We start from the raw sequence: 15,691 nt of genomic DNA, 5'->3' as shown, positions 1-15,691 counted from the left end.
CTCTGCATGAGAGGAAGGCAGCTTATTTTATGCAAACTAGGTGTGGTTCTAGCCTAGCCCAGTTTTAGATGGCGTATTAGAATGTCCCTGTATGCTTTATGTCTCGGGAGTGGCATGAGATCAAAGTGGGAGTATGTCCCTTAAAAGTGAGGGGTGGGGAATTGGAGGAAAAAGGGGAAACTAGTTTTTGGCTGGAAAAATACCCTCCTTCAGCACAGCAGCCAAAGGCATCTAAAGGAATAGTGTCATATTGTCAAGGCTCCTCTCGCCTGGTCTAACCCAGAATCTTTTGAATGCTATGCAAGAAGCTCAACAACTTTGTTGCTATGCCTCAGGCAAAGAGCTGGTGAAACATGCCGACTGATTGCTACACCAAAGGGACTCAAAGAATACAAGGAGCTTCATTCTGCTACATTTACCACTGCACTAACACATCCACTAATGCTTTACAGTCTTCCAGCATGGGTTCAGCTTACATTATAGCAGAATTTATATATTAAAGAAACCAACAAAGAAATAGGTGTTTACAACTATGTACAATGAAAGTAAAAGTTGCTGGAGGTCCTCTTCATTAGAAGAGAATGTAAAAATATGGAATTGATGTATGTGTGTGTGTGTGTTTACATGTGCACACAAGTGTGGAGTGGCACAGTGGAGACCATTCGAATGTTACGTTTGCTTGCAGTAATATGCAGCCAGCCAACAGAATTTCTACTGCAAATTTGCACTAGGATACTCTGCTGCACTAAGCTAGGGCCTGGGGTAAACAGAAAATGTATAGATAGCGGCCATTTGGACGCTGCATATGTTCAAGGTGGAAGATAGCTGATCTAGATCTCTGTGCTTGTTGCTGCATCTTTTAGTCCATTTATACTTTAAGAAAATGATAGATCATTCCATTAAATAGCAATGCCTTATACATTCAACCAGCAGTTCAACCACTTTGGGGTTCTTTTCTTTTTTCTTTGCAAGGTTCCCTCTGATTTGTGCAAGATTAAACATACAAACCCCTTCACTGCACACACAGTATCTTCCTGGTGAGGGTAAGCTACAGAAATCAGTATCTGGTAACATAGATGCAGTATCCCTTTTCTATGATTTACCATAAACAAGCCAGCCAATGCTATAAATATAAAAAAGGAAGTTTTTTTTAAAAAACAATCCCCCACTTATAATAAATATCTACAATTAAACTTTAAAAAAAGTAACCCGCTCGTAAATGAATTAAGTAAAAAATAAAATAAAAAAAAGCTCCAATCAGTACATTTTGAAAAAAACATAACAGCAATTGTATCACAACCAAACAAATGTGATTTCTGGAAAATGCTACATAAGCTTTGCCTATTGCTTATCTAATTAAAGATGTCATTTCTCTGTCATTGCTGTGCATTTACGGAGTACATTTCCTCTAATTAAAAAAAATATATACACACACAGATTAGATCAGCTTTCAGCATGCAACAAGTACCTATCTATTTGATTTGTTGCATGTTAGGATAAAGTTTTTTGTTTAGCACCTTGCAGTTGTCAAGAGAAAGGGGTTACTGCAGCATAAGGAAGTGCAGAGTTGGCCCTTGTACGAGTGCACAGACAAAGCCTATGATCATCAGCTACTGAAAACCAAGGGCAAGGTTCTATAAAGATGCACTCTTGACTTCCCCCAGTACTCATTAACACTAAAATAGACACTTTTTCATTTCTCTATTTACACTTTACAAAGACACACTATTATACAGGAAAGGCAAAAGTTGAGCAGCAGCAATAGAAATGAAGGAAAAAAATACTTCAAGCAAATGTCATTCTGCCAAAAAAAAGTGTCCTTAATATTATCAGCAAAGTAGATCTGAAGAGCTTGTTCCATGAGAACAGGTATTGGATTGATATCCATTTAAAAAAAATATGTACATGTGTATTGTGCTCAGTTTTTCTTGACCTTGCTACTACAGTTTGAGAAAGGAGGGGGGCGGGGGGGAAATCAAATTTCTCAGCTTAGTGGGACTTCTGTAGTGTGATTCTTGCTCAGCAAATGCTGATGCAGAAGTCAGATTAATTCAAAGCCCCTTGGAAAAAGTTTTCCTATTGATGTAATAATACATTTAAAAAAATCTACTAAATGTGACATCTGAGGCTACAGACTTAGGCTCACTAGCAAAGTGACAAAGTACAATTTCAAAAGAAATTGACATGGGGGAGGGGAGTCGGGAAGAACACATTATGCCCATAGTCCTCTTATTGGGGCGAGGTGAGGGGGAGAGCGATTCCATATCACTACCTCTGTCAGAAAATAAAATCGGCATCAGAAGGGGAACATGACGGGTGGGGTAGGAATAGAAATATACCTACATGGCAATGACTGTTATAGAAAGTGATTTGAAAAAAGTTATTTCTGCTTCAAAATCTGTTCTGGAAGGGGGAAGGAAAAAGCTTTGGGAAAACATTTACTTTGTACTCAACTGGCCCTTTTAATAGTCAAGTGGAGAGAAAACGGTTAACCCTTTACCTTCAACAGGCTGCTGGTCACAAATCAGAGTTGAAAAAGGAAGAAAACCCACCCTACTCTGAATCCACTATTCTTTTATGAATGAAAATGAATATTCCTTCTGCTGATGTGCCTGCCAAGCTAATAGTTAATTATTCTTGCTGAATGTAGGCACAGCGAGCAGCCAGCACTATGAACCAGATGGTGAAAAGACTTTTTAAGCAGCTGTACTCTGTGGTCTATGTTGATTTTCGGCCTGGGCTCTGTAAAGTATTAAGAATCCTCCTCCATTGGGCCCCCTCTGTTTAACTTTAGATAATCAATTCCAAAACCCTGAATAACCCAAAGTGCTTCAGTTTATGGAAATAGTTACTTCGGCTTTCTCTGTTGATGGCAAAAGGCTAACACATGTTATCCTCAGAACACAGATTATAACCTCCCCTTTGGTGTCTCTTCCACCTTTCTCATATCCCCCTGCCCTCCCTCCCCCCCCCCCCCCCCCCCCAAATGGTCAGAAAGGCTTTTCTGGCCTGCTTGCTTTGCCATCCAGCGCCACCTTGCAGATGACACGGTTTGTGTTTTTACATCTACATCCAGGCCGGCTCACTTGGTCATAGCATCTCTGGGATAGTTTCACGCAGCCCGTGGCTGGCAGGTAGCACAGCAAGCAAGGCAGGACCAGAGAGAGGGCACCCATGAAAGACCAGCGGGCACAGCAGTTCGATTGGGAGCAGGAGCAGGGGTGGTCTGCACAGGAACCCTCGTCATCCTCGTTAGTGCAGTGGTAGAAGACTCCCTTCACCAGACACATGCACGTGGAGTAATTGACCAGGTTCTGTGCGGAGCAGAGACACTCCTGGTTGCATACCCAGCAAGAAGGCAAAGTCCTCGGCAGGGCACACTCCTTGCACTTGCATTTCCCACAGGCTTCACACAGTAAAAAGTGCTTGTCAAGCTCCTGAGACATGGGTCCCTTCAGATCCATGGGTTTGCAATTAATCACCTTGGGCTGTATCCGGACCGCTCTCGGGGAGGACTGATCCACCACAGGGGCCGGCACCATGTGATCCAAGAGCCTTTGGTCAGAAGACGTGCTGCTGCTGCTGCTGATGGAGCTGGGCCGCCCACTGAAAGAGATCCAGGGGTGGGTGACATCCTGCTCACATCTCTGCAGGTGCTGGCTGATCAGCGCAGGTTCATGGTGGCCTCGGGGGTGCTTCTGTGCTGCCAGCTGGGCAAGGCTGGGATTGTCGGTGTAGTCATTCTCAATGTGAGTAGTCTTCATCTGGTCAATAGGCAGGATGGTGAGCGGATGCTGCAGCCTCCCATAGGGGATCCGACTGTCCAGTAACGGCTGTACCATGACGGAGTTTGGGACCACAGTTATGTTGTGGGGAATCCGGGGTTCCATTGGTCAGAGTGTCCTTCACCACTTGGGGGGGAAAAAACTGCTTTAAGTGTCCTGAAAAAGAGAAGGGAAAAGGGGAATGGTTCCCAAATTAACTCACATTGTCACTATTCCCAGTCCAAGGAGGGCTCATTGCTCTAGCAGCTATTGTGCTGAAGTGATTATGAGCCAAACACACCTCAAGTGGAGATAAAGCATCTGCTCGTGTGTAAAGCCGGGATTCGTACTAGCACTGGTTTGCTCTCACTAACCTAGGCCTAGCATAGCGCTCCCAGTCATTGCTACATGTAACGATATCTTGGGCTTTAGTAGCCCTTTCTCTCTCGGTGACTGCTGGGGGAAGGAAGGAAGTTGAGCTTGATGGCTTAGAGTGATCAGCCTGTATTAAAATATTCTTTGGCTACTCGGAATGTTACGTTGTCACCTCCCTGTGTCTCCAACAGACATGACACTGAGCAATGGCTAAAGTTTGGGAAGTACTGCTTTAGTATACTCACTCCCAGTAGCACAAAGTCTCAGGCCCGAATTAAGCCCCTGTGTGGATGGCTTAAGTGAGGCAGCGTACAGTTTGTCTCCCCATGCGCTCAGAGGGGTAGCATTTGACCATCAGGGGAGTTGTTATGGGGGGAGGGGCAGGGGGAGGCTGTCATCCTAATCCACAGACCTACCCCATCCCTCCTCACTCATGACATCCTGGGAGGGCTGAGGCATCCATATGGAGTCCCAGACCCTGCTTGGTATACCCCTGCCTTCCTCTGCACATGTCTAGTCTAACCCCTCTTCCCTCCCCTGTGCAGACAGCAGAAGTTCATTCAAGTTAACAATGACCGTGGCAGACCATTCTTCTCACAGAGAGTCGCTGTGGGTTTCTAGGGGATAATGCCACTGAAAGTCTCTCCCCTAGCCCACCGCACCTCAAACCCAAGGAAGTCCAACCGTGCAGAGTTCACTTGGCAGGCCTTACACAGACTTGAAGGATAATGTTACAGCCAGTTCCGACAATCCTGCTAAACTGGTAGACACTGGGAACCTCACCCCACTAAGTGCAAGATGAAATGCCAGAGTGCTCTTTACTGCTCATGTTCCTGTGCTGTATGGCTTGGCGTATGAGCTGCTTCTTCCTGGTTGAAAGCCCTCCCAGAGAACCCGGTGCCCTAAAGGGTTCAAATGACCCCCCCCTTTATCCTGGCCCTAGTTGGGGCATCTTACAATTCCTCACCGACTCCCCAGTTTAACAGGACATCTCCAGGACATCTCAAACACCCACAGCAGCTGTTCTGAACATAATAATCTATCTTCCTCCCCTATGAACTCGAACTATTCCTGCCCCTTTCCCTCCCCCCCTCTCCCAATTCCTCTGCTCCCTTGGGGAACTTGAATGGCGGGAGTTTGGAGCAGGGGAGTGGGAAAAGGTGGGACCCATACACTTAGGTTCTGCAACCTGGGTATCCTTTGCAAAGCTCCCCAATGTCTGCCTCAACAGATGGTCTCAACAAACTGCCCTCCTTCAGACAGATATGGGCCTAAAAAGAACAGGTTTTCTACTTCTTTCATCCCCATTGTGGGAAATATAAATAAGGAGGATATATAGCCTTTCCCTAGCTGCACAGCCATCTAAGGGATCGGTGCAAATTACAGGTAAAGCTCACTTCAGTGAGACTACTGAAAATCTGATCAGAGAGCCCATCACCCAACTAATTAGGTTATCTCCATCAAACATGAAGCAGAATAATATTTAGCCTAAATGCTGTTTACTAGCTAGACCAGCTCAACCATCTATTGCTATAGTTTCTAATTTCATTGAAAGAGTGCAATTTATACTGGAGCCAATCCAAAGATTCAACTGCAGTGTAGGACATGAAACCACAGGAAGTAACTAAACTTAAATCAAAGAACGGAAACTACTTGCTTCAAATTTGGAAAATGCACATTGTTTTCTAGTTGATGGGCCATTTCCTCGCTGAGTGACCTTTATATTTATGAATTATGTTCGGGATCAGTTTAAAGCAGCAGCAAGTAAAACTTCAGAGTAAGCTAAGGGAGAAGGGGCCTTTTGGAATCTAAAAGGAAGTAGTGAGCTGGTCAAGATTTTTATTTTAAGTTTTAGAAATGTGTGACAAGACTTGGATTTTACAACAGAAGGTCTGGCAGTGGGGACTGATTTATCCATAAAAGTTGTACGTATGGAAAGAGTGCATTAAACTGGAAGAGCCACCCAAACTCCTGTCCTAGAACTTTGTGTGCGTATATGTAACCTACACGCACTATCCTGTATAGCTTGGCTGTTAAATCATTTTCCACTAGTTTAATTAAGTGAATGAAAAATACTGTACCAAAAAAACCAAAACAAACAACCCTGCCACCTCCCTGCATCAACCTAGTGTTTTTTTATATGGGGAGGGGGGGATATCTGCTTTAAAATGACTAGAGCCCATTATTAGAATAACTTATTTGCTTGATTGAGCATTTGGGATCTGATCCTGAGAGGTGCTGAACACCCTCAAATCATAGTAAAATCAATAGGAGGTGAAGTAGCTCAGCACCTCACAAAAGGCACCCAGCATCTTGCAGGATAGGGCTCATGCAGTGAAACTGGACTCTGGAATATCAATCTGTGGTCAGTACAGTATATTCCTTTTCTGCTGCATTAGCATAGTGCTTGTTGCTGTGCTTGAGAGAGTCTGCACACAAGACAAGAAATGGGACAAATGCTTTATCTAGAAGGAATAATGAAGCTACTTAGGGTGGCTTAGTCTTTAAGCCAGTGTCATTTGCCATTTAATAGTTCTCTAGTTACTCTTCCTCCTCAGTCATTCACCAAAAACAAAACAAAAATTCCGTTAGAAATCAATTGAGAATTTGTTCCTTAAAAATCAGAACTATTCACTGCTCTCAGCTCTCACATTTTGGAACTACAAGCAGAAAAGTTTTGAAAGCACTTATTTCCTAACTGCATGAGATGCTTTGAGGAAATATTGTCTTTGAAAAAAATTAGGCAATGATTTCCAATAAGTAGGGCTTATGGGGGGGAGGGGGAATGTATATTTCATCTGCCTAGAGTTCAGTGCCACAGTATAGAAAGTACTTACTAAAGCTTAGAGTTCAGTATTATACAAAGTGTTAACCACTGAATTTGTCAGCCAGAGATTATGCATTTAAAGGAAGACAGTTGTATTTCACAAGAACCTACTTTTTTAAAAGCTTAGAGGATAGAGATGCAGCTATTTCAGCTGGAAAGGTGTGCGCTCAACATGACTAATGTTGGTATGGATGTAGCTGGAGCTGTATAAAATGGTGGCATACTGCACCATATTGAAACAGTCCTGTCTTTTGCCCTTTATCTCTGTACCAATGATTTTTTCATTACAGAATTTTTTTATTATTAAAATAGAGCATATAGACCTGTAGCTTCCAAATATCAGTTGGGGTCTAATTGAACCCCAGCTGTACTCTAATGAAATCAGTGGAGTTGTGCTCATAGGGAGCAGGTCTAAATTGGGCTGAAAAATCATCATTTAAGGCATATTGTGTACCAATATATGTGATGGACAGAACATTTGTCCTATAAGGTAGTGTCTAATGTACCTGCCTGGGCTAACAGCATTTAGTTTAACGTTACAAATTACAGGTCTGCTCCTGCACCACTGAATTCAATGCATGTGTGTGCAGACTGCATCAACGAACAGCAGCCATCTCTGTGATAAAAGGCAGCTGTCAGGCAAACACCACAATGTTTACAAGGGAAATTGAGACTGTACTACATCTTTTTATTTATCTGAAGGGCCATGCAAATACAGAGTTAGCTGCATGGAATTAGTAGGAATAGCTTGCATATTCCACTGAGTTAGACACAGATCGTACAGAGACTGTAGCCATGTCCGGCAACTGTTATACTCTCTGTAATCGTTCATATGCAGACAGACATTAGCAGGTGGTTTTAATTGGGATAATTAATGCTGATCAGAAAACCAGCTTTATTTCCTGGACTTAAACCCTCCAAACCTCCAACAAAACCCCCACCCAAATGGACTTTAAGACAGTTAAGGGTGAAAATCAAACTTAACAATTTTCATGAAATTATCTCAATCACTTGGCCAAAGGTAGGGAAGTATCATTACTCCCATTTTACAGGTGGGGAAACTGAGACATGGAGAAGTTAAGTGAAAAACTCAGATTTCCCAACTCCCAATACAGTGCTTTAGAGACACACTGCCTCTCTTTAGAATATCCACATACTACCATTGTTGCTGTTTGAATTAAATTTCCTCTCCCTATTCTGCACCAAGGTTTAGTAGCAATACAAGACCCCAGTTTGGCTAAGACTTTATTACTCTTACAAAAATAGCCTGAAGCATAAGTACATTGTATGATGCAACAACTTGCCTTTTTGGGATTGCTCACTCAGTCTTTCTCCAGGATACAGCCCGAGCAGCTGGGCTGAGCACTGGGAACTGACATTCTCCCCCAAGCTTCATCCCCTTTTATCTTTAGTACTTGGGTCCCAGGATAGAAACAGACCTCAGAATGGTCATCTGAAGCGCACTGCTGATGACAAGTTTCTTGCAGGCTGAATGTTTAAAGAAGGGTAGATGCACTGGACACTCAAGTTCTATTACATATTTAGTGATTGGATTCTGACAGCCACAGGAGAGGGGTAGAAGGATTTTACATTAATATTTCATCCAAACTACCTGTAAGGTAGCAGCAATGCCTTAGCACAGCAAATCAGTATTGGGTTGTGAGCCCAAGCTCAGATACAGGACTTGACCCAGCATGAAAGTGGTCACTGTATCTAAAGTAGCGCTCAACAGAGGAAGCGGCTCAGCCTGTGCATCTCTGAATTTATGTGTCTGGTTCTGGCTCCCAAAGCCGTCCTGGTTAAAGAAAGGTGGGAAATAAGAGTTGCTAGAATCAGCTGGAAAATGATCTTTTGACGAGAAAGGGAACTCTTCCGTTGTTTAGGATAGACCAGTTGAAGCACAGTGGAAAGGAACTGACAGATGTTTGTGCTACCACTGGATTGTGAACAGAGATTTCGGTTTCCAGGGTTGTTGCGTGGGCATCACTCAAATACCCCAAATACCGAATTCACTTAAATTCCTTCATTCTGTTCATACAAATGCATTCTAACATGATGTGTTGTTTGAAGAGCCACTGCAGAGAATGATATGCAGTTTAATAGGTGCCCTGCATTTAATCTGCAAGGAAGGGATTAATGAGGTCATAAAAAGGAGAGGGAGGAATCTCCCTCTGCTTTTAGTTGTTTAGACGGATGAAACAACTTGCAGCTTTCATAGGTCCCTCGCAGATAACATTCAAACCAATATTCAGGCAAGAATGCATAATCAAGTTTATTGGTTTGTGTAAAAGAATTAGTACAAAAACAGAAAGGCCATAGATTTTAGAAACCAATTTTCTTTCAACTCTTTAAATAAATAAAATCCAGAAAATAAAATCCACCAAAAGTTACAAACTTGAATTTAAGAACTGTGGGGTAAGGCCCATCAAACAAAGATGCTTGGTGATAAGCCACTTATCAACTAGCAGTCAAATAATTTAAGCAAAAATTTTACAGTACCAAGTAAAACTTAGCTCACTATATAGACTACCTACTGTATAGTCAGCTCCCAGAAAGAGTGGTACCTTACTGACTTTCTCTTTTAAGTTAACTGTGCTGCCTTTCAGCCCTGATTCATGCAAGGTATTTAAGCATATGCATGCCTTTAAGCACATGTGATGTATGGGTGTATGCAACAAATACCATCTCTCAAAGCACTGATATAATTCTGGATGCAAATTGTTTTAATATGGATTAAAGAATAACATACCCACAACATGCACATAAAATAGTTAACACTTAAATCATTAGTAAATTCAGACATGCTATTGGTAAGCCAGGCACAAATTCACCAGGTCTGACTATACAGGCAGTTTTCTGAAACCAGACAAGAGAAGGGAAATCTCACAGATGTTCTCAAATTGGTTTTATGTTTAATTTTAAAGTTATTCCAGTAAGTCAACTGAAACTCTTTTGAAACCGAGAAGTCAAGAACAAACAACCATTTAGAGAAGATTTATCTTTTTTTTCCCATTCAAGAACTAGGAGTGACCATATCACAGGTCTGCAACATTTGATATAAAAAGAATATACAACCCTTTATAGGAATTAGCTTTGTGGTTAATTCCATTAAATTGACTGCAGTTGTTGTGATCCCTTTCCACCACTTCCTCTTTTAAATATCCAAACTACTATTTTGCTGCATAATAGTTTCCTAAAATGTTTGCAAATAATTTTTTTAAAAGGTACAAAGTGGTTGTTATGGTACCATTTCAAACTTGGAAGTTTTGTAGGATTCACTTTATGGGGAAAAAAAAATCTTACAGAATTTAGTGGGAAATATTTTGTATAAAGTTTTTGGACTATCCTACAGAATTTAATAGAAAATTATATACTTACTATAGAACTCTATGGGATGGTTTATGTAAACCTACCGAAAGGCTCATTCTGTATTAAATTTTATAGGTTTTAAAATAATGTCTTTAGAATCCCACTGGTTTATCTATTACAGTCTTTTGGATTTTCATAAGGGCTGGGCAACTTCTAGTTACTGAAAAACAGAACAGACTTTGAATGACTTATTTAACTTAGTAGAGAGGTATGCATCTTCATACAATTAGTTAAATACCTAACTGTTTAATATTTATATTTTTGCAATCTATTCAATGCCCTATAACCATGTAGTAATAGCAGGATACTGAAAATGAGGGATTAACAAAGGGCCTGATTCTGCACCACTTACGGGGGAGAGCAGTCCCACTGATCTCACCTGAGGAAGGGCTGCAAGATCAGGCCTTAAAGTGGTATCAGCTGTATTTGAGAGACATAAGTGTATTTTGATTCTGAAAGATGCAATTCCCATTAAAGTCAAAAGAACTTGCAGATGCTCTGTACTCACCCCTCACTCACCTAGGACCAGGGCAGAGATATCTTTGTTTTGCCCAAGCAGCTTTTGCAAGGTGCAATTAAAATGCAAACATCAGAGCTTATGCTTAAATAAATGCCATCTAAAAGAAGAGCCCCCAAAACATTGCTTGGAGTTTATTCAGTAATAAATATATCACTAGCTGGATCAAAGGAGTAATGCAATATAGAACTAGAGAGTTAGAGCTCTACGCTTGTTCATATCAAGTATTGATTCGTGGGTCACATTACCCCTTTTAATTAAGATTATGCTTCATAAAGGCAATTTTTCAGGGACAGCATTTGGCCTTCAGCCTCATGCCTTTCAACGGTGTCTTGGTACTCACCTTGTCACATGGAGAGCTCTGTTGGTGCCTCTCAGGCAAATTGATTATTTCCCATAAAACTGGGGCTGTTTTGTGGCACTAGAATGTGGTGCTATCATGGTTTGCTCCACCCTCACTGCCAGCTGAAGTACTGTATGCTGTTTATATCAAATACCTGGAACTAAATTCCACAACACTGGAGAGTTACTGAACCGCATCAGAGGGTTCCTTTTGAACTAGTAAAAAATCAGACCCTGTTGAACTTTGCTCTGGTACAGATACTTAGCCCTGAAGTTTCACTGCATGAAGGTAACAGGATTGGGTGGAAAACAATGCAACCCCAGGTTGTTTCCTTAACCTCAGAGCATAACCTATACAAACATTTCTAGCATAATAAATACTGATTGTTGATTTGCTATAGTATCATCCATCCAAAGATTTCATGGTGTTTCACAAGTATTAATAAAGCATCACAAACCCATGTGAGGTAGGTATGTGGAAACTGGCACACAGAGGTTAAGGGAAAATCCTGAACTGATTGAAGGCAATGGGAGTTTTGCCATTGACTTCAGTGGGGCCAAGATTTCACTTTAAGTGACTTGCCAAAATCATACAGTGGGGTCAGTGAAAGAGCTTGGAATAGAATCCAGATCTTTTGACTCACAATCCTATCATCTAACCACTAGATCATGCTAGAAAGAACACCAGTCAGATATACCTGCAGAATTTCCACTCATGCAAAGTGAATTCTGATTTGGGCAGGGCAACGCTGAACTCAGACAAATCTCAGCAACTCCTTATATCCAAAATTATCCAGAAAAGATGATAACACATGTCCACAGATATTTCTAAGAATGAAGTCAGGACATCTGCCATGACAGGCCTGCCCATTGGGCAGCTGGAGGACCACATCAAAGGGGCTAACTGAAATAATCCTTCTATAGCACAGTACTTGAGAGGGAAAACTTATGGACTTAACAATGTGGGGGACATGCAAAGAGCAGCCCAAGGTAGACAGGAATGGCAAAGCGTTGTTGAAACTCTAAATCACATTTGACAGCACAGGGAAGATTCAGAATGGTGAATCAGGCTTGCTGTGTAATTGCAAGGACGCCAAAGTAAGACTGCGTAAGAGGCAAGAATGGACCATAAAAAACTGAACTCATTCTGAATCACAGAGATAAACAGCTGAATGAAATCTGAAGAAATTCTAACCGTGCCTTTGGTTAGAACCTCTTAACTGGAGACACCAACAGTAGTAAATGATGTGCTATTACCAGCAGGAATCTAAAGGTCCTATGAAGTCTTCTGAAGATTTAGTTGGAAGGAAAGAAGACAGAGAGGGGATATAGATGGAAGAGAAAAATTGGTTTCTTCCTGCAGAAAATCCTTTACAAGGATAAAGCTTAGTGTCATAGAAAGCTAGACACTAGTCAAAGGAGACACTCCCTATCAAAAAGTGTTGTAGAGAGTAGTGTGTGTGTGTGTGTGTGTGTGTGACAGAGAGAGAGAGAAGATATGTGGGTATGAGTAGAATGTCTATAGCTTCAAACTTCATTGTCTGATTTGATTTAAACTCTAAGCTCTTTAGCAAAGAAAAATTGTGGCTTATTTTTTCTATAATTCATTTGTATATGTACAAGAGGGTTGAATTCCCTTTCCGGACTAATGGCCTTACCTGTCTGAAGATAGTTACAGTTTTTCCACTGAGAAGAATAAGGGGTGGGAGGAGGTGGGGGGAAATCAAAAAGCTTAGTAAGGGAAATCTGACTTTTTAAGATGAGGCATTAAATCCATGCCAATGGCTCTGAAATAGAGAAGCTGAACAAAATAGACTTGTAAACTTTCCAAGAAGCACCCTGTCCAGTCTCTTTCTTGCAGTGTGAGTGAGGATTTGGACTGAGAATTTTCAGATCTCTGAGGATTACAGTTTATCTGCAATAGAGTCTCTTATTTTTATTGTTTAAATAAAATAAATTTTGACATACAAAAGTAAAAGTCACTGAATTTAAAGAACACAATTAGAGTTAAAAGAACAGGAGTACTTGTGGCACCTTAGAGACCACAAGTACTCCTGTTCTTTTTGCGGATACAGACTAACACGGCTGCTACTCTGAAATTAGAGTTAAGTTAATGATACTAAATGATGAATGCTACCAGAGGGCTTTCTAGTAAATGGAGGGAATTCTATTGCATTAGTTCTTAAATTTAAGAAAAACAAAAAACAACCCCCCTTCCACCGTATTTGACCAGTTATTTGTCTAAAAAGAGAGACAACTTTAGACACCAGAGATGACCTTGGAAAGTTGTAGAGTCAACATGTTGGATTAGTTTTCTGCCTTTTTTATGTTAAAATGGGGGAAAACTGTAGCTATTATGAACTATACATTGCTGCAGTGCTAGAAAAGGGTTGTTCGGGCCATTTCATTGAAGACTGATGACCATTTTCCCACCATGGTCTGGGAAAGATAAAACAACTTTTATTTTGCTCTTTTAGGAGACGAACAAATCTTTACATATCTCCGAGGGGATTTCAAAAGGACTGCAGGATTTCAAAATGTTTCCTTAATTGTGCAATAGCAATAGAGTCCCTTCTATCAACAGAACAAAATAGCCTATGGAATATGGCACATTTATCAAGGAGACATTCCCAATAACTGAAAGCAACCACTCCTTCCTCTGTCATTCATTTTTATATTAATAAGGGGAGCAAGTCATGAAGATAATTGTGATTTAGTGCACAAATTACAGCTTTATTTTTTAACCCCCCAAATCAGAGACGGCTGACTTAATATTGAACGTTCAGGTTTCAATTTATTTATTTTTTAAGCTGACCTGAGATTTCTGTAAACTGACTGTTAGCATATCATGCTTTAGGATGATTTGGAACAAGGGAAGTTCAAGCAGTTTTAAAGAATAAAAGACAGATTATTCTCTACTCTGGAATCCATAGTGTTTTCCCCTCTACCCTTCTTAAAAAAGAAAAAGAAAAGTGTGGCAATACAATATTTTTAAATTGAGAAATCAGACCCTTTTGGAAAGATTATATTGCAGAAAAATCATCCACTGTAATAAATTACTTCTGATCACTTGAGGAGAAAGAAAGAATGAAGTCCATTCCCCTGGTGATTAATGCTGATTCCTGTTTGCACTCCCATTTCCAAGGTCTGCATTTCCAATCCTGCTCTTCTCTTGGACTTCTGTGCCTTGCATATGTCCCTCTGTTTTTTCCATTTCCTTTCTGATAATGAATTTTCAGACTATATCGTTTCTAGTCTAGTCTTGTCTTTCCACTGTGACGCCAGGACTGGTACCAGAAAATAAAACCCTAGCTTGTCTCTGTCTGCTACGCAATTGGTGGAGAAGGGCACTCAAGACATTTTTCTCCATAATATATACATATATATATGGAGAAAATATACGTGCAAATATAAATGACTATATGCACAAATCTTCGTTAATTAACTACAATTTTAAACATGTAACTACAGCCCCATGCAAAGTTATAACTGTAACAACAAAACCGCACAGCAATACAGAGAAGATTGTGGGGAATAGAGCAAAGATGGAGTAAGAAATAAAGGAAAACGGAATTGCAGGACAGTTGCATGAAATAAAATGCTAAAGAGCAAAGGTCATCCGGTAGAGATCTGACACTCCAGTGGCTGAGCGCTAAAGTGTCCTATTATGGAGACAGCTCCAGAGCCACTTGATACTAACAAGACAGAGGGCTTGGAGAGAAGAAATACATAAAAATCAGTTTTCGTACTCCACGGAACGACCAGGTACAATTTTTATTTGTAAATCTAGGGGATCGTGCATGGATACCCGTTAGGGGAAGGGAGTGGGGACGAAGGAAAGGAGTCTCCATCAACAGAAGAGAAGCCTAATGCGATTCTAAAAAAACCCCAAAATAATCCCAACCCAAAATTGGTAAAAGCCACCGGCCGTGTGCATAAGCCAAATGCAGATGTTAATAGGAGAGCAGGAAAGGGAGTTTCAATACGAATCATGGGAACACATGCGAATTGTGCAGAAACCAGGATATTTCTTTTCTTGGAAGAATGCAAATTTCCCTTTAGGTAAGGAGACACCAGACAGCTATATATAAAGCATAGGTGTATAGATATGATTTTTTCTAAAAGTAACACATATTATAATATACACATTTGTTTGTGTTCAATGTCATGCAAAGGGAACAGATAAATGCACCTAGAAAGGCAGCAAACATTTTCTTGGGGGCAAGGGATTTATTTTTCTATTTATATATATCCACAAATATGAATCTCCCACTTACTTTAAACAGTTCAGACAAGACCATCTCTCAACAGGCGAGTTAATCCTAAATCCGAGACAGATCAAGGGGCTGGACCTGCAAATCCCTGGCACGAAACACCATGGGTCTCAGAGAAGGACCTGCAAGTGCTGTGCTGTCAGCAGCAGTAGCTTCCCCCTGCTTCGCCTCGATGTTGCAACAACTGCTGCCTGGGAAAATGGCTATTTTATGAATGGGAGGA

At 40.9% G+C, this 15,691-nt stretch overlaps 1 protein-coding gene across 1 annotated transcript; it reads right to left on the bottom strand.

Moving 5' to 3' along the window:
* Positions 1-2,990: 2,990 nt before the first annotated feature.
* On the bottom strand, positions 2,991-3,890 carry SPRY4 (sprouty RTK signaling antagonist 4). Its single transcript, XM_065410181.1, has one exon. It carries the CDS (start codon positions 3,888-3,890, stop codon positions 2,991-2,993), a length of 900 nt encoding a protein of 299 aa, XP_065266253.1.
* Between the last annotated feature and the right edge of the window lie 11,801 nt (positions 3,891-15,691).

This window comes from Emys orbicularis, chromosome 8 (genome assembly GCF_028017835.1).
Source record: "Emys orbicularis isolate rEmyOrb1 chromosome 8, rEmyOrb1.hap1, whole genome shotgun sequence".
NCBI classification, from domain to species: domain Eukaryota; kingdom Metazoa; phylum Chordata; order Testudines; family Emydidae; genus Emys; species Emys orbicularis.
Note: the sequence above shows the minus strand (reverse complement) of the source record. Positions and strands in the feature narration are given on the sequence as shown.

Bases quoted from the DNA above. Each gene is read 5' to 3' on its own strand.
- SPRY4 (XM_065410181.1), bottom strand. From the start codon at position 3,890: ATGGAACCCCGGATTCCCCACAACATAACTGTGGTCCCAAACTCCGTC.